At 39.7% G+C, this 19,906-nt stretch overlaps 1 protein-coding gene across 1 annotated transcript in view; it reads left to right on the top strand.

Moving 5' to 3' along the window:
* The first annotated feature begins 402 nt into the window (after positions 1–402).
* Fpps (Farnesyl pyrophosphate synthase) overlaps positions 403–19,906 on the top strand; it is a 70,990-nt gene continuing 51,486 nt past the window's right edge. The window contains exon 1 of the mRNA XM_067774597.1: positions 403–816. Coding sequence (XP_067630698.1) covers positions 632–816 — 185 coding nt within the window. The 5' untranslated portion in view covers positions 403–631. The remainder of the gene's footprint in view (positions 817–19,906) is intronic.

Genomic DNA, 19,906 nt, shown 5'->3' with positions numbered 1-19,906 from the left:
CAGATATAGCTTTGTTCTCCAAACCGGTGTTGGACCCACCCAGGGTAATTTTATATAAGCGCGGCCGAATGCCGTCAATGCAGAAAGGTGTGCTGCGCAAAAATACTCTGAATTCCACCCCGGTTTCGTAGGGACCCGCGGGTCATTTTTCGGTTTTCGATAATATCTTTTGAACGAGTTAAAATTTTTATTTTCCGCTCACGGATTATTGATACTGAAGTGAAGACACGTCGTTTGACACCTCTGGAAGTTAATGTATCAAATCAAATAAAAAAAGGACAAATCAGCTGGCAGCTGTCCTATTTAAATCCAGCAAAACGTATGAGACATTTTAATTATTTTAACGCCGCCCGTTTTCATATCGTCAGCGTCGTACTTTTAATGTCAATTTCTTTTTTCATTTATAGCTGTCAAACAATTTCGCTGCTTTTGTGCATATAGATAGCAATTATTTAAAGAGTGCATAATTTTGAAAGTGATAGCTAAATGTAAAAAGAAAAGTCGAATTTTCATTTCAACAAATCTAACGATCTACAAGCAATATAAATATTACACCATCATTGAAGATTAGTTCACACATTTCTACTTACATACAGATGTCCTTGCATAGATTTAACTCAAATTTAACAAAATGTTTTCACTAATACGTAAAATACTACAAGTGCATTGCAATGTAAATGTGATAGCGGCATCAGCACAAAGAATCCAAATTGTTAAAAAATGTACTAATCAATCTTACCATCATTTGACCATTAAGCAGAATTGTGAAGAAATAAGTACACGAGAACAGAAAAGATTACTGAACAAATTCCAACGGTAGGATGACTTTTATCTCTTAATTATAATCAATTATTGATTCATACTTTTTTGCTATCGAAAAGTAGATAAAATAGCTTAAAAATTGAGGAGCAACATCTTCAAAAGGTTGCAAGGGGTGAAATGCTAATTGCTAAACGCTCCAGTTGCTCAATTATATTGTTTTTGTATTCGCAAACACGCTCCGGGTAGACTTAAATGAGTGTTGCTAATATGGGCAGTTTTTCGCCTGCCTTCTGCGTATATGATTTGTTTAAGGCCAAAGCCAGGAAAGGGTTAAGATAGCGAAAAGTACGATCAAATTGTCAAGCGTGATGATATAAGATAAGAGATGGGCATCTTAAAGGGTATGGGCCCTCTTGCAGAACTACAAGTTACATATTTAACTCATAGTTGGCTTCTTACGAGGGGTTAAACCCATACATTTTGAAATCAACTCTGGAAAGAAAGCTTACTTTCCGTTATGCAAGTGAACCATTGAACATTTCCCCGGTAGGCATGCCTGTCTAATTTAAAAAACTTGTTTCTAAATTATCAATGTTGCTTTGACCGGGAGTTGAACTCACGATCTTCGGTGTGGTAGGCGGAAACGATTAATATGTATGACCGCATTAAACATCCCAACGGGTTAGGGGGTCAGAATATTCCCGCGGTAGGTATGCCTGTCGTAAGAGGCGACTAAAATATCAGATTCAAGGGGCTGTGTAGCGCAACCCTTCAGGTTGCCAGCGCAATATATAGCTTTTCCAAACCCAATTGTAAACCTCACGTATCCGCGGCGAATCCTGTTTCACTAACAGACGAGGCTCTGGCGACCCCAAGCTCCTCATGGAACTTGGGGGTGGGGAGGGAGGAGATGGCCTGAAGGTTTAATGTGGCCACATAAATCGTTCCGCGATGGTCGGGCTAGCATCTTAATGGTGGTGTGGTACCGGCGCGTACCGGATCTGTATCCGGCAAAGGACCATTACATCGACAACACTCCCCAAAGCCTTCGGGGAGTAACCTTATCGCTACAACAACAACAACAACCACATTCAACCTTTTATTTTGTTGTAGTAATAGCCTCTAACCCTAAATCGAGGTATACTCAACCTTTGAAAGGCCCGAACACCCCTTTTTTGGCGAGATTTGCCTCCGAATTAAAAAAAACCCTTTTCCTAAATTTTTTGTATTGCTTTACCCGTGACTTGAACCAATCTCCTTCGGTGTGGTGTCAGTGGCGTAGTAAGGTTTTCTTGCGCCCGGGATATTACCAAAACTATATAATTTTATACATTCAAAAATTAATAAACTAATAAAGTCGTAGGCTGAAGATATCATTTAAGTAGACTCAAATACATATTTAATAATAATAGGTGCATATATAAGTAAAACTAATATATATCTATGTGCAAATTTTCTTGCCTTTGAGGAAGCTTATATATCAATAATATGATCAAAATTTATCATTTCAAAATTTTCTTTTTCCCTACTTAATAATGTTAGGTCACTTAGCCGACCTTGCTCCATCGTTGGTCGTAAATAAGTCAAAATCAGTTTTAATTTGCTGAATGAACGTTCCGCATCTAGCAATTTATACTGAGATAGTCAAGAGTATTTGAAGTGCCAATCACAAGTTTGGAAAAACATCTTTCCCATACGAGATTATAAAAGTAACCCAGCCAGCATTTTTTGAAATTTTTGATCATAAAATATTCAAATATCAGAATACCCCAGATGATTAAAAAGGTTCAAATTTAAAAGCATTTTCTGTTCAAAAATTAATGTATCGTCGGTAGAAAAATGTACCATAATTGTGATTATTCTTGAATAATAATTTTAGATTCATGTTTCGAAACGCTTTTTATTCATATTTGATAAATAAATGAAAGGCGCGATAACCCCCGAAGAGATTTAAGGCCGAGCTTCTCTTCCAATTTTTATTTTTTTATTGTTGGCGTATTTATAAAATAATACAAAGGTTTTCTCGAAAATATACATTTTGTGTGACAACATAGCTAAACGTTGTAAATTATATTTGCTTACTACGCTGTCAACTGCGTTATTTACATATATATGAAATTCACATTTAGAATAATTTATAAATAAGTATACATGGTTTATACAAGTTTTTTAATTTACCTATAAAAGTAAAGTTTGATTTCACGTAAATATGTATTGAGTTCTTACCTATTAAAGTGATAATTGTGATAAATTTTACTGTTGTTGTTGTTGTAGCGATAAGATTGCTCCCCGAAGGCTTTGGGGAGTGTTATCGATCTGATGGTCCTTGGCGGATACAGATCCGGTACGCTCCGGTACCATAGCACAATTAAGGCGCTAGCCCGACCATCTCGAGAACGATTTATGTGACTACATTAAACCTTCAGGCCATTCCCTCCCTCCCCACCCCCAAGTTCCATGGGGAGCTTGGGGTCGCCAGAGCCTCGTCTGTTAGTGAAACAGGATTCGCTGCGGATAGGTGAGGTTGACAATTGGGTTTGGAAAAGCTATATATTGCGCTGGCAACCTGAAGGGTTGCGCTACACAGCCCCTTGAATCTGATATTTTAGTCGCCTCTTACGACAGGCATACCTACCGCGGGAATATTCTGACCCCCTAACCCGCTGGGGTGTTTAATGTGGTCATACATATTAATCGTTCCCGCCTACCACACCGAAGATCGTGGGTTCAACTCCCGGTCAAAGCAACATTGATAATTTAGAAAGAAGTTTTTTAAATTAGACAGGCATGCCTACCGGGGAAATGTTCAATGGTTCACTTGCATAACGGAAAGTAAGCTTTCCCCACCTGAAGGGTTGCGATACACAGCCCCTTGAATCTGGTATTTTAGTCGCCTCTTACGACAGGCATACCTACCGCGGGTATATTCTGATCCCCTAACCCGCTGGGTATAAATTTTACTGTTAATATTTTATTATATGGTTTACAGATCAAAATTATAATTGTATAGTAGGAGAATTTTAGCTTGCCTCTTGAAGTCGATCATATTAACACATATCTTAACATTATCAGGCAGTTTATTAAACAATCTTACACCATAACTACGTATAGAATTTGTGCTCCTTTGCGTTCGGAAATAGTAACTCCTTATATTAAATGTGTTTCTGAATTGATATGTTGGATTCGCTGTGAAGTTTAGGTCAAGATTATGTTTTATTAGATTATTTTTGATTTTGAAAACAAGTATCAAGGTTTGCAAGATGCTATGCTCTTTGATATCTAGCCTATCTTCATATAAACTAATTGTAGGGGTAATTTTTAGTAGGAATAGAATATTTTTAATTATTTTATTTTGTAATATTTGTAACTCGCTTATTTTGATATCTGCGCACCGGCTCCAAATTGGGCTCAAATATGCTATTTGAGACATGAAATATGCATCGTAAAGTAGCCAGAGTTGCTTTGTGGTTATATTATTTCTATTTCGATATATGGCGAAGTTTAATGGTATCAACTTAAGTTTCAGTTTGCTTATATGTTCTTTCCAATTTAAGTTAGAGTCGAACCATACTCCTAGATATTTCAACTTATCAACCCTTTTAATGGAAGTGTTTTCAAAGTTGAAACTAGGAAAATGACTAATGGTCGGAATCGGTTTATAGTTATTAAAAATAATGAAATTGGTTTTTGCTAAATTAATTTTTAGCAAATTATAATCAAACCACTTTTTTATATTATCCAAGTCCATCTTAACGTTGGCTACCATTCCTCTAATGTACTTGCAGAGTACATAAACGTGCCGTCATCAGCATAGAAGTGAGGGGTACCTTTAAGTTTTAGTTTTAGTACGTTACTTATATATATTATGAATAATTATGCCGCTAGTTTTGAGCCTTGTGGAACAGCCGTTTTGATTTCCATAGTAGAGCTTCTAATATTATTCATTTGTACAAACTGTTTTCTTTTTGTTAAAAAAGTTTCGAATATTCTTAGTTCTTTGCCTTCCAAGCCTAATTCAGCCAGCTTCCGAACCATTATTTCTATATTGATTGAATCGAAAGCCTTCGTTAAATCTATTGCTAATAGGGAAACATAATTCCTTTTATCGAGGTTTTCATATACGAATTATGTACACGATAGGCATGCTGGCATTGTATTTGAGCTTTCCACAAAGCCGAACTGGTTTTTATCAATTATCTCATTTTGAGTCAGAAATTGTTTGAGACGGTTAAGTAGTATGCTTTCAAATATTTTATCGATGGTGTTAAGCTTGGTTATGGGCCGGTAGTTTGAGCACAATTCAGCAAGATCATCTTTATATATTTTTTTTTATAAATTTCGCAGAAATTCCATCTGGGCCATTGACAGACTTTACATTCAAACTATTTATCGCTTTTGTAACATCTAGGGTATTACATTCTGCTAAAGTGAAAGGATAAGGGGACAACCCAACACCCCCCCCCCCCCCCCCTCAAAGGTCGAGAAATCCGAATTTTAGAGAACAAAAATGAAATATCCAACAAATATTCAAATGTTCAATACTTAAAGTATTTGAAAAATAAAATTTTGTATGGAAAATCTTCAAGTCCAAGGAGTGCAAATGAAAATATCTAGCATCAATACAGCGGACCATTTTTTTCCCAACGGAATATCATAGAGAGTAAAATTTTGCGTATGTGGTTTTCCTTGCGTGCAAAAATGTGTTCCACAATTTTTTTGCACGGTTTTTGCAACAATTTTAAAAATAGAAATTTATTTCACAGAAATAAAAAAATTGCTCTTAAAGAGTTTTTAATTACAAGCAAATTGGTGTCTGAATTGTCAAAATCGGTGGTGTCGACTGCTATTCAGCTTTAAAAGTAAAAGGAGAAAGAAAATTCAAATGGCGATAATTAAGGATACATTTTTTTTTTTTTGGAAATATCGAAGACGAACATTTGTTTGTATTATCGATAGCTATAAAATAATACCTTTGTTGCTCAAAAATAAATTATAATGTTTTTCGGTGATCACTTTCAGAAATTTTCACTCTGTGTCTTTAAACATAACCTTTATTTACATTGTTATTATTACATTGTTTTATTAAAATTATATAAGCATGAAATGTACACACCCAGTGATGATAAAAGTACCAAATAAAAAATACAAAAAGTATTTAAAAACAGAATACATACACACTTTCGAAAATACTTTGAAATCTAAAGCTTACATTTTGGTATTATTAAGCGCTGTACGCAGATCCAAAGCAAACATTCAAGAAAAATTTTACATTTTCTCGGGCATGAAAATAGCAGTAGGCACAAAATTTTGGGATTTCACGACGCATGGCAATTTATACATGAATACCGCTTTTATAAAAATAAAACAAAATTTATGAAACTTTTTGCTACCATTCCGATCTTCGACTTGATTCGATCTTCAACTTTAGAACAATTTGCGACATACTTGAAAATTGTTTTCTGTCAAATGTTTGAGAAAAAATTAATTCTCAGTTTGATATTCAGCATTATTAATCATTTGAAGCTAAAAATTCTATCAACTTTTTCTTAAACGTTGTTCTTCAACTTGAGTTTAAGATATACTTGCATTTCGTTCCATTCTGGTTGAAAACCATCGATATCATGGAATTTTTCGTTAATAATAATGTGAATACTTTTTGCGCCAGTTTTAAAGTACATAATAAGTGTTCATGAAACCCAAAAATAAAATATAACATAGTACAACATGCTTATTTTACATCAATGCTATCGATAGTGCCGCTGATAGTTCGTTGTTGTTGTTGTTGTTGTTGTAGCAATGCTCGCCCCACCTACTAGCCGCGACCGATCACAAATTGTCATCAATATCCTCTAACGGGAGTCCAAGGAAACTTGCCGTTTCAACAGGGGTGGACCATAAGGAAAGGGGTGTTAGAGGCGTTGGTTCCACATTACAATTAAAGAGATGGTTGGTGTCATGTGGGGACACATTGCAAGCGGGGCATACATTTTGTATGTCGGGGTTGATTCTGGATAGGTAAGAGTTTAACCTGTTACAGTATCCAGAACGAAGTTGAGCAAGAGTGGCACGCGTTTCCCTGGGGAGTATGCGTTCCTCTTCTGCGAGTTTTGGATATTTTTCTTCAAGTACTGGATTCACCGGGCAATTCCCGACATAAAGGTCCGACGCCTGTCTATGGAGTTCACCAAGGACCTGCTTGTGTTTTTTCGCTTCATACGGCTGGGTTCTCAGGTGCCGTATTTCCTCAAAATGCTTACGGAGATGACTCCTTAGGCCCCTAGGCGGTGCTGGTTCGTCAATCAGATGTCTGTTGGGATGCCCAGGTTTCTGGGTATTCAACAGAAACTGTTTGGTCAGCATCTCATTTCTCTCCCTGATGGGGAGTATTCTCGCCTCATTATGCAGATGGTGTTCTGGGGACATAAGAAGACAGCCCGTGGCGATTCTGAGAGCAGTATTTTGGCAGGCCTGTAGTTTCATCCAGTGGGTGGTTTTTAGGTTTGGCGACCATATGGGTGACGCGTAGCACGTAATCGGCTGGCTAATTGCTTTGTATGTGGTCAAGAGCGTTTCTTTATCTTTTCCCCAGGTACTGCCAGCAAGGGATTTGAGGATTTTATTACGGCTCTGAATTCTTGGAACAATTGCGGTTGCGTGCGCACCAAAATGTAGATCCTGATCAAACGTCACACCCAAGATTTTGGGGTGTAGGACAGTCGGTAGCGTAGTGCCATCGACGTGGATGTTCAATATGGTCGACATTTGGGGCGTCCATGTTGTAAATAAGGTCGCGGAAGATTTAGTCGGTGACAATGCCAGGTTTCGCGAGGCGAAAAAACTGGAGAGATCAGGGAGATAGCCGTTTATTTTATTGCATAGCTCATCGATCTCTGGGCCTGGGCCTGTGGCCATTATTGTGCAGTCATCGGCGTAGGAAACGATTGTGACTCCTTCCGGTGGTGAAGGTAGCTTAGATATGTAGAAATTAAACAAAAGCGGGGATAGGACACCACCCTGTGGCACCCCTTGTTTAATTCTCCTTTGTTTTGATGTTTCGTTTCTGAATTGCACCGATGCCTGCCGACCACCCAGATAATTTGCGGCCCACCTTTTAAGACATGGGGGAAGGGTAGACCCTTCCAGGTCTTGCAGTAACGAGCCATGGTTGACCGTATCAAAAGCTTTTGATAGGTCTAACGCTACGAGTACTGTTCTATGGTGGGGATATTGATTCAAACCGCAATTTATCTGGGTGCTAATGACATTTAGCGAGAAGGTAGTGCTATGGAGTTTTCTGAAGCCATGCTGATGAGGGGCTAGCTGCAAATGTGCTTGGAAATAAGGGAGCAAAATGGCTTCAAGCGTCTTTGCCACTGGCGATAGGAGAGATATCGGACGATATGACTCACCTACGTTAGCTGGTTTCCCAGGCTTTAGTAGCGGGACCACCTTGGCCATTTTCCATTTCTCGGGTATGACAAAGGTGGAAAGAGACAGGTTGAAGACATGCGCTAAATATTTGAAACCCTCTTTCCCTAGTTTTTTAAGCATCGGCATGGCTATGCCGTCTGGGCCCACTGCTTTGGATGGTTTAGCGCGACCAATGGCGTCCTCAACCTCTCTAGCGGTGATGGTAATTGGTGACGCGCTGAGTTTGTGTTTATGTGCGTGTCTATTGGCTCTCCGTCTATCTTTGTCGACCGTAGGATGCATTATATATTGTCGGCAGAAAGCGCTCGCGCATTTTTTCGCATCCGACAGCACCTTATCGCCAAAGGCGATGGAAACTTTGTCTTTGTGCTTAGTCGGATTCGATAGGGACTTTACGGTGGACCAAAGTTTACCTGCACCGGTAGAGAGGTTACAACCTCTTAGGTGCTCTTCCCATTTCGCCCGCTTGTGTTCGTCCACAAGCAATCTGATGCGTTGGTTTATATCCCTTATTTGGGGGTCGCCTGGATCAAGCTGTCTTATAAGGTCGCGTTCCCTCGCTAAGCTCGCGGCCTCCGCCGGGAAGTGGGGCCGGATTTCGGGAATTCTCCCGGCGGGAATGAAATGTGCCGAGGCGGATTCAATGATCTTACGGAAGGCACGCTCCCCTTGGCGGGCATCAGTCGGGATAGGGAGGGCAGCAAAGCTGCTGTCTGTTGCAGATTTATATTCTTGCCACTTTCCTTTTTTGAAGTTTATGAAAGTGCGTTTTTCGGTGACGATGAAGTCGGCGGTACGCTCGAACGAAATAAGTATGGGCAGGTGGTCGGATGCCAATGTTACCATCGGCTGCCAGTTGACGCAGTTTACGAGTTCTGCGCTCACGATTGAGATATCTGGCGAGCTATGACAGCTTCCTGCCATACGTGTGGGGGCGTCTCCGTTTATTGTGCAGAACGTCGTTTCGTCTATTTGATCCGCCAACATCTCACCCCTACTGTCCGTCCGCAAGTTTGAATGCCATAGGTCGTGATGGGCATTGAAATCGCCTAAGATAATGCGATTGTTGCCAGTGAGTAAGCTCTCGATATTAGGGCGGTATCCACTGGAGCAACAGGTGACAGGAGGGATGTAGATGTTGATGATTTCTAGATTTGCTTCGCCTGACCGGACAGATAGGCCTTGACGTTCTAAGACATTGTCCCTGTGGTCGATGCCAGGATCAAATATATAATATTGCACAGAGTGGTGTATAATAAACGTGAGGCCGCCTCCATTTCCGCTCTCGCGGTCTTTCCTGTGAACATTATAACCAGAGCAGGTCTGCAATGCAGATCTTGCTGTAAGTTTAGTCTCTTGAATCGCAGCAATGCGGATGTTGTGCCGCTTCATGAAATCGACTATCTTCGTAATCTTCCCAGTTAGTCCATTACAGTTGAACTGCAGAATTCTGAAGTGCAGGGGGGGGGGGGTGACGCCGCCACTCTAGGGGTAAGTGACGGGTGACTACGCCTAGGTTGTGGAAGGCCAAGACGCAATTGCTGTTGTGGCCTTGGGACTGGGCGCCCTTGGGCAAGCATTGGGGTACCCGGATGATTTGGGTTTGCGACCTGGCAACATGGCGCGATGAAACCCGTCGAGGGGTTGCCGTCGGGGAGACCAGAACATCTAGGAAAGTGGCACCACCCAAGGCAGAAGCTGCATTGAGCGGATGTCGCAAACCTATATATTCTGTGCTGGCAGACGGTGCAAACGGAGGCAGGGTCTAAGAGTCTGTTTCCCTGACCTGCACGATTGCTGCCAGAAAAGAGGGGGGAGGGGGAGAAGAAGACGGGGGCAGGGGCTGATGCTCAGCATTGCTACCAGCTCTACTACGAAGGTAGTAGTTATGAGTGGTATCAGCTGTTTGAGTTGTTGGCGCCGTGAGGCGCGAGCAGCAGCGGGTACTTGTTGTGGCTTGCTGAGCAGCGAAGCTGCTGGAAGGTAGTGGGGATACACTTAGGCGTAGACTGCGGTACGCCCTTGGGCGTGAGCAGCAAGGAGCCACAAAAGATTTATAAAAGTTACGTGGACGTCGGGTTTTGGGATCAAGCCCAGAACAACCTGTCCGATGCAACCATCCCTTGCACGAGGCACACTGAACAGAGTATGACCGTCCTAAAAAGATTCTTTTCTGGCAAATGCAGCAAAACCATTTCTCAGGACCGGGGTCAGGAGACGGATCCGGATTGGGTTCGATACCTTCCCGGAGTAAGAGAATATGTAGCAGTCCTGCTGCAAGGAGCTGCTGGGAGGATGACAATTTGTGGGAGGGACGAAACAAATTAAATGGGGTCACACTGAAATGACAGGCTTTGGTCGGGAAAAATCCCGAGTCGCTCCGGTACATAGAACCGACTGCCTTGGGAAGCGAAAGCTGATAGTTCGTCGATCCCTAATTTGCATACTTTAGCTGGAAATGTAAGCAAGCTATTTTATTGAGTGAAGTTGGACATAAAGCGAAAAAATACGGAAGTATTTATACATTTTAATAACATTAAGTGATATAGTATAGTATAGTTTATTAATTCAGTCTATGTTCAAGAATCTTACAGACTAGATACAATAACATATTAAAAATAAAATAAATATAAATATTAAACATATACAATAGGTACAACATTATGTAAAGAGTAAGTCAAGGGAAGCCTTGAATGTATCTCTGGACGCAGAAAAATCAATATTTAATCTAGTAGAGAGCTTATTTAGTACTGTAAGGGCGCGGAAAATTGTGCTCAAATAAAAGTAATTTGCTCTACAAGAACTCAAGTAAAAAGGCAGGAATGCGCGCAGATTTTTTTGCGGCACATTAAACGATATTTTCGCAAGAAGAGTCGCACAGTCCAAAGAGCCCACAATTAAGCCTGTTATGGTTACGCATTTTCGTTGGAAGCAGTAAGGAAGGCGGTCGGCATGCTGTGGTGGTGCACAGTGGCTAGTCGTTGTCGGCTGGGGCGGGACCTTGCCAACCTTACTGTTCCTGCGCCATAAACAGAAAAAAATTCCTATCATGCCTATCAAAACTAAAAGCTGTCAAAATCAAAAACCCTGACAGAAGCGCAGAGACCGACTCAAAACGCTTATAAATTCAAACTAAAACAACATCCGGCCGAACCGGATGTCACGGACAGACCGTTAAACATTCAAAATTTAAATTCAAAAAAAATCCAACGCAATGAAAAAAAATTACCGAACCGGAAATGACCGGTTACCACAAGTTCAAAATCAAAATCCAAAAAAAACGCTGAAAAATTAAAATACAAATAAAAGGGCCGAATATATCTTGGGGGCGCCGCGGATGTTGTTGCGACGCCCGGTGCATATACCCCACCCTCAAAATCCATGGCCACCGACGCACCTAAAATTTCGGTGGCCCCTTACCTGATTTACCCTATGCCTTCTAAATAAAGGGCGACGCCAGCATTCCCATTTTAAATACTAATTTATTTATAATTCATTTCTATTAACGTATGTAAGCAACAAAAAAAAGATAAGATAATGCAGGTTTCTTAACCAGGGCTACAGCATTGTTGAACTACGAATAGCTATTTACACTATGCAAATGTAGGTAAGAGTGTGTAGTATATAAAGTGAGAGAAAAAAAATGATCCAACAGTTCACACTTTATTGGGTCGAAATCGAAACGGAATCGAATATGAATACTTAAAGGCTCCATTACTGATACTTAGCATAGACTTGACTTGACTTGAGAACTGTCACTTACAGTTCTGTTAAATGAACATTGCATGTTACTGATTACTCAAAACTTCGCAACACTTAACTTGACTTAGAAGTCTATTGAATTTTGATTTTCTATGTAAGTTCTAAGTGACGTTTATATTTTGAGATGCCATTTGTTTGTTTCCATTTCATTTTGACATTTTGTCATACAAATTGACATTTATTGATTATGATGCCAGATTCTATGCGCTAAGTGGAGTATAATCGTGGCTAAGTTGCCAAGTTTACGCCAAGTCAAGTGAAGTCTATGCTAAGTATCAGTAATGGAGCCTTAAGTCTGGCTAAGCTTGTTTTTCCCACTCCTTCTTCGTTTTACTTGCGGCCGGAAACTCATGGCAAATTTTTTCGCTAGTGATCGCTGGTCTTTTCTTTCTTCGTTTCGATACTTTTGTATCGCAACTTTCGCCCCATCCCCAGTCACTAGGTGTGTTCGCACGAAAACGCTCCCAAGTGGATCTAACCGTAGACCATAACAGCAGACCGTAACAAGTCGTACACAAACATAACCAAGTACGCCGTTCTCCTCGCTTCAAGTGATTGCAGATTGATCAGTTGACAACGAGAAGAATAAGAAGGCAGCGGGTTATCAAAATGTATGGAGTTCAAAGCAAAACGGACAAACTTTCTTTGAACTCTTTCTATTCTGACCGAATGATTACTGTAGATGGGGTTCCAGGTATTGGAAGCATATTCAATTTTGGAGCGCACTAACGATATATATAGGGCTTTCTTAGTATACGGATCTTTAAAGTCCCTTGCATATCTGCGAAGAAAAGCAAGGTTCCTGTAGGCCATTGGGAGTACATAACATATGTGATTGGTGAATGTGAATTTTGAAACAAAGACAACGCCTAGATCAACATGTTCGTTAATTGACGCCAACTGGATGCCTGAAATAGAGTACAACGAAGAATAGTAGCTCATGGATTTTGAGAAGGACATACTAAAGCATTTTTTAACATTTAAGAAAAGATTATTGGCACGACACCAATCATCCACATTATTAAGGTCACTTTGCAGAAGGCAGGAATCCGAAGGGGCATTGAAAGGGAAAAATTTAAGATCATCAGCAAATAGCAGAAAACTGGAGTTTTTGAAGCAGGAACCAATATCATTTATGAAAAGCACAAACAGGAGTGGACCGAGAATACTTCCCTGGGGCACTCCAGATGTTGCGACAAATGAGTGGGACTTAAGATTTTCGATCTTAACACACAAGAGTCTATTCGTCAGGTAAGATTTCAACCAACTTAAAAACACAGAGTGAAAGCCAATACACTCAAGTTTATATAACATAATCTGGTGAGAGACTTTGTCGAAGGCCTTCGAGAAGTCCGTGTATATAACATCAACTTGAGATCCATCTTTAAATGCGGATATACAAAAATCCGAGAAAGACGCCAAGTTAGTGACAGTAGAGCGTCCGGAAGAAAAACCATGTTGATTGGGTTCAACAATGCGTTTGACTATAAAGGATAGTTTATCTTTTATTATATTTTCGAAAAGTTTCGAACAAACAGTAGGTTTAGCAATAGGCCTATAGTTTGAAACATCGTTTTTATTCCCGGTTTTGAAAATCGGTGTAATCGAAGCACATTTCCATCTATCAATAAAAATGCCAGATGAGAGAGACAAATTAAAGATGTAGCAAAGAGGTGAACATATATATATATATATACATATATATTGGGAATCGCGGTGAAGTAATTCAAAGACTGAGGCACGTAAGCCTCTTTTTACTGCGATCAAAACACCACCACCTTTTCTCAGCTCGGTTTTGATATAATCTCTGTCTTTGCAATAAGTTACAAAGAGCATAGGATCGAAAAACTCTTCATCGAAGAAGTCCTCATTAAGCCGAGTTTCGACGAGAACGTAAACATCGTAGTCCATCCGGGATGAGCACAGGAGAACATCTATCGCCTTTGTGCGCATGCCGCCTATATTTTGGAAATAAATTTTCAGTGATCTATCCGCTCTGTCAACTGGATGGGTAGCTCGTTCAGCGTTGAGCGATTTATAAGAGCTAGGTGTTGTCAGACTGACTTTCAAATTGCTGAAAGGGCCGAACGTTGACGTCAGCTGGCCAAACGTTAGGGCTTAAAATGCTGTCATACAAAGCAGTAGTGACTCCGAGCTTGAAATTTATGCTCTCCAGGCTATCGAGTGGAACACCATTTTTCACTAATTTACGGCACGAAAGATGTTTGCGGTCAATTCCAGCATGCTTTGAGGCAAAATCTATGATATTTTTTTCGGAGACCGTCGGCTTGAAGGAGGAAATGTGAACCCATTTCTTTTTAACAACAGCCTCGAGCTCGGTGCTCCCATTGCAGCCATGAATTATGGTCCTCCTAAGGCTGTTCCTTTCACCGGTAGTTTGACGGCCAACAGTAGCACTATCCACATTATTAAGAGTGTTTGCAGCAGGGCCAGAAGCATCAACAGAATCCGTAGCACTGCTCATATCAGCAGAATTTGCAACAGCGGCAGTAGCATTAGCAGAGCGTAATCTGGTATTAGGGCTTGCAGCGGCATTGGCTTCAGCTGCAGGGTTCGACTTAGCATTGGTATTGACTTTAGCCGGTTTGCTTTTGGAAGGAAATGTTAGGTGGGTGTTAGCAGAATTGTTAGCTGTAACAGCAGCATTAACAGCGTTGGCGTTAGCAGCATTGGCACCAGCATTGATAGCAATAACAGAAGCGCCCGAGTTAGCACCATTTGTCTTAGCAACATTGGCATTAACAGAGGTGTCAGCTTTAGCAGGTGTAGATTTATTACCAGCAACAAAAGGCGCCGCCAGCCGTTGGGCATAGGACAAGTTAGGAATTGCGGTGTTTGGCGAGGAGGGGAGGTTTGCGATTTCAGTGTTAGCAGTAGAAGGCAATGTATATGAGCTTGCGAAAACAGGTGATCGAGCAACTAAATGGCATTGCATGCATTGCTGAATTGGCTGAACGAGAGGAGATATAGACACGGCAAGTGGTGTGAGCGCGCAACTATTTATATCACTGCTCAACGTTTTAGTAGCATTGACAGAGCTGACAGCAGGTTTTATTTGACTGGTGGTATCAGTCGTCGCATCCATACGGCACTCGTTCGATTTGTTATTGTCGGATTTATTATTGTTGGATTTAACATGGGTGTTAAAATCGTTTCTTATTTCAGCTATCTGGTCAAACAAAAGCTTGAATTTCACGTCTATAACGAGCAATGCGGATTCCAAGCCAACTTTGTGTGAAGCTAGGACAGTGTCATAGGCCTTGCAAAGCTTTTCGTAGGAATTCAAGCATTCCGTACACAAGTAACTGGGGTGTCGATTTTTTATGAGCAAGTCCACATCATATTCAGACAAACTGCCCTCACAGCAAGAACGATGGTAGAACTTCTTGCAAAATCCACCGCACGGCACAATTAGGGACTCATTTCGACCAAAGCACTTGTCACATTTTCCACAGTACTTGTCCATTGCGCCAATATTGGCAGAAAAACAAATAAACAGAAAAAATCCAAACGAAACAAATAAAAATTTCAAAGAGCGAACTAAAACACGCACGAACAATCGCTTTTTTGATTATGCATAAATCTGAACGATTTAAAAGTGAAGTAAGACAAATAATAAATTTGCTTGCGGAAAGTGACACAACAGTGGATTCCATTTCGTTCAGCCTTATTCTCGTTTGAGAAAAATTTGAGAATCCAAAAATTCTCAATTTGAAAATAAAGAATAATTCCATATTAAAAATGTGCCTTTTAGCTTGAGAATGCTATCAACGGTTGTTTGGAATGCATTTGAAAACTAACGTTTGAAATGTGAGAAATGGACTGATTCTCAAATGTATCTCAAACTGAGAATTGACAAAAATGTTTTTTGGGTCATTACACCACTGTTTTCATCATGTTATAAATATTACAAGGTAAAACTGGGAAGAGCCGAAATGACGTTTACAAAAATTTTTAAATTCTCACTGCTCTCACATTTTAATTTTTTTATTTTGGTGTTGTTTTCATAACAAAAATATAACAAACTGTAATATATTTGGTAATTCTATACGACAGCATGACACTCTTAATACACGTCCAAAAATATCAAGAGGGGTATCAAAAGACGCGTTTTGGATCCAGGATCGCGAATCCGAAAGCGTAGGTAAACAATTTTGGGTCTGTCAAGAGATATTTGCAAAAGAAATTTTGAAATTTTTCATGTGATTGTTGTAATTTTGATGATTTTGTGGTGCCCACAAAAAAAATTGTGAACATAAGTGTTTTCCGCGGATATAGTTTTGGTCTCCAACCCGGTAATGGACCCACTCAAGGTAATTTTTTTTAAGCGCGGCGACAGGCCGCCAATGCGGAAAGGTGTTCTGCGCAAAAATACTATGGATCCTACCCTCGGTTTCGGAGCACTCCGGGGTAATTTTTCGGGTTTCCGTTAATATCTTTTGAACGATCAAAAATTTGTATTTTCCGCATTCGGATTATTGTTGTCGAGGTCAATACGAGTTTTTGGACACCTCTCGGAATTTTTAGACGCGTATTACCAGTTTCTCGCTGTCGTATAGAATTACCATATATTTTTGCGTTCTAACATTAATATTATGAAATTTTATCCAAAACCGAATTTTTTATTGGTGGAAATAACCAGAAAATAAGAAATCTCAACGGCCAACCACATTCCAGAATTTTCAATTCAAGAATTGTATTGTGGTTTCCCGCAAAAAGAAGCATCAAGCTACGATTCTCTTCTGAGGCATTTTCTTCAACAAATTGTTTAGAAATGTATCAGCGTTTGCGCGACGAGAAGAAAACTCTGAGGAGATTAAGGTCTAGCTTTCCATCCAATTCGAAGACTACTTATCGTGTATTCGTTTTTCTATGAACTGGCTCACCAAATACATGTTTTTTGCCGACCCAAAAATTTATCTGCTAATTCAGACTAACTTTTGGTGCCAGGGTAATGCCGAGGGACAACCAATACCATTTATACAAATTTTCTTAAATATTTTTGATGGATAGGCCAACACACTAGCTCTGCACCATGGCGGCAGACTTTGACCGTTCAGCCGGTAAATTCAGCCTCCACGAACTATCATACTCCAACTGTACGATGATGTTTAGCTAGGCTGCGAAGAGCTACAGCGTTTTTGCTGGCGTGGGCAAGTTATGGAAAGATCTCCACTGGGTTCGGAGAAGCAGGTGGGGGAAGACTTTGATCTCTCTTGGTGTCCCCTGTTGGCGTCAGTTATCGCGAAACAGGGTTAGCTGGAGTGACTTGCTGTGCAACGACCAGCATCTCCTAAACGGTTAAGCTCCAATTAAAAAATGTATCTGCCAACCGCGGGAAAAAGGACCAAAACAAACCAAAGAATATCTCGAAGACCATTTTTTCCGCAGTAGCGAGGACACTTGAGACTGGTGATCTCTTATAAAGTGAAGTTCCAGCATATTTAAGGGTTAAAGACGTATCAACCAAGTGAAGAAGGATGAATGAAAAATCAATAGGGGTGGTCTCCAACATTCGTTCTTCTTTCCCTTTGCAAAAATAGCACGTGTTGAGACGTCCATTATATGGGTAACTCATTTTTTTGTCATATACATAAAAACCGATTTCAAAACTTTTCGAAATATTTTTGCACTTATTTCATAAGCATTTTATTTGTTTAGTATCATGGTATAAATATTACCAGGTAAAACCATGGTATAAATATTACAAGGCAAAACCGGTGAGAGCCGAATGACGTTTAAAAAAATTTTAAAATTCTCACTGCTCTCACATTTTTATTTTTTTATTTTGGTGTTGTTTTCGTAACAAAAATATAACAAACTGTATATATGTATTTGGTAATTCTATACGACAGCATGACACTCTTAATACACGTCCAAAAATATCAAGAGGGGTATCAAAAGACGCGTTTTGGATCCAGAATGCGGAGGTAAACAATTTTGGGTCTGTCAAGAGATACTTGCAAAAAAAATTTTGAAAATTTTCATGTGGTTGTTGTAATTATGATGATTTTGTGGTACCCACAAAAAACATTTTTTTGATGCCAAAAAAAATAAAATGCTTATGAAATAAGTGAAAAAATATTTCGAAAAGTTTTGAAATCGGTTTTTATGTATATCGCAAAAAAATTGGTTAGTCAACAGGTGCTATTTTTGCAAAGGGACAAAAGAAAAGGCCTTACTTCTTAGCCTCTTCTAATTAAGAAGCGAATGTTGGAGACCACCCCTATTGATTTTTCATTCATTCTTCTTCACTTGGTTGCTACGTCTTTAACCCTTAAATATGCTGAAACTTCACTTTATAAGAGATCTCCAGTCTCAAGTGTCCTCGCTACTGCGGAAAAAAATGATCTTGGAGATATTCTTTAGTTTGTTTTGGTCCTTTTCCTCGCGGTTGCAACATACATTTTTTAATTGGCACTTAACCGTTTAGATGTTGGTCGTTGCGTAACAAGTCACTCCAGCTAACCCTGTTTCGCGTAAACTGACGCCAACAGGAGGCACCAAATGGAGATCTTTCCATAACTTGCCCACGTCAGCAAAAACGCTTTAGCTCTTCGCAGCTTAGCTAAACATCATCGTCCAGTTGGAGTATGATAGTTCGTGGTGGCTGCATTTACCGGCTGAACGGTCAAAGTCTGCCGCCGTGGTGTAGAGCTAGTGTGTTGGTCTATCCATCAAAAATATTTAAGAAAATTGTCCCTCGGCATTACCTTGGCACCAAGAGTTCGTCCGAATTAGCAGATAAATATTTGGGTCGGCGCAAAACATATATTTAGGTGACACAGTTCGTAGAAAAACGAATGTACGATAAGTAGCCTTCGAATTAGATGGAAAGCTAGACCTCCTCAGATATATATACCAAATTGTTATTATAAGTAGATATGTATCTCTTCCGTACACCTTGGCGGTAAGTCGGGTTTTTCTTCTCGTCGCGCAGACGCTGATACATTTCGAAACAATTTGTTGAAGAAAATTCCTCAGAAGAGGATCGTGACCTGATGCTTCTTTTTGCGGGAAACCACAATACAATTCTTGAATTGAAAATTCTGGAATGTGGTTGGCCGCTGAGATTTCTTATTTTCTGGTTATTTCCACCAATAAAAAATTCGATTTTGGATAAAATATCATAATATTAATGTTAGAACGCAAAAATATATGGTAATTCTATACGACAGCATGACATCGGTAATACGCGTCCAAAAATACCGAGAGAGGTGTCAAAAGACCCGTATTGACCTCGAGAACAATAATCCGAAGGCGGAAAATAAAAATGTTAGATTGTTCAAAAGATATTAACGAAAAACCGAAAAATGACCCGGAGTGCTCCGAAACCGAGGGTGGGATCCAAGGCCGTAGCCAGGATTTTATTTCGGGGGGTCATACATTTTTTTTTTTTTACAAAATAGTACTTTTTGTTGCTCTGGTTCAAAAAGAGGGGTATGTCCTCAAACTACATATTGAACAACTTTGCTCAAGTTACTATTGCGCCGGCTGAGTGAAAGGTAACTATATCTGGGTTATCTTTTCAAAAACGTCGGATCTCAGAATTTTTGTTAAAAAACGGTTACCTGAGGTTTTTGTTGAAGGCTGCCTATCTCACAATTTCTATTCCTGCAAAAATTGTTGCACAATATTAAAATAACACGCTGCTTTGCTTAGTTTTTCGTTAGCATTTATTACAATTAAGGTAACAAAAATTCATAGGTATACATGTAGCCATGCATTTAAAATAAAAATAAAACTTGAAAATAACGCCCCAGTAAGAAAGTTTTAAAATAAAATATTTGGCGATATTGAACCAAGTGAATAAATAAAACAATCAAATTGTTTTCCCTAGCTTTTACTTAAATTTTAAAGCTTTTTCCATACAAAAATTATGTCGGATTTCCGATAACTTATGTAAAATCGTTTGCTAATTTTTTTATTC

The sequence above is a fragment of the Eurosta solidaginis genome, chromosome 3 (genome assembly GCF_040869045.1).
Source record: "Eurosta solidaginis isolate ZX-2024a chromosome 3, ASM4086904v1, whole genome shotgun sequence".
Classification (NCBI taxonomy): Eukaryota; Metazoa; Arthropoda; class Insecta; order Diptera; family Tephritidae; genus Eurosta; species Eurosta solidaginis.
Note: the sequence above shows the minus strand (reverse complement) of the source record. Positions and strands in the feature narration are given on the sequence as shown.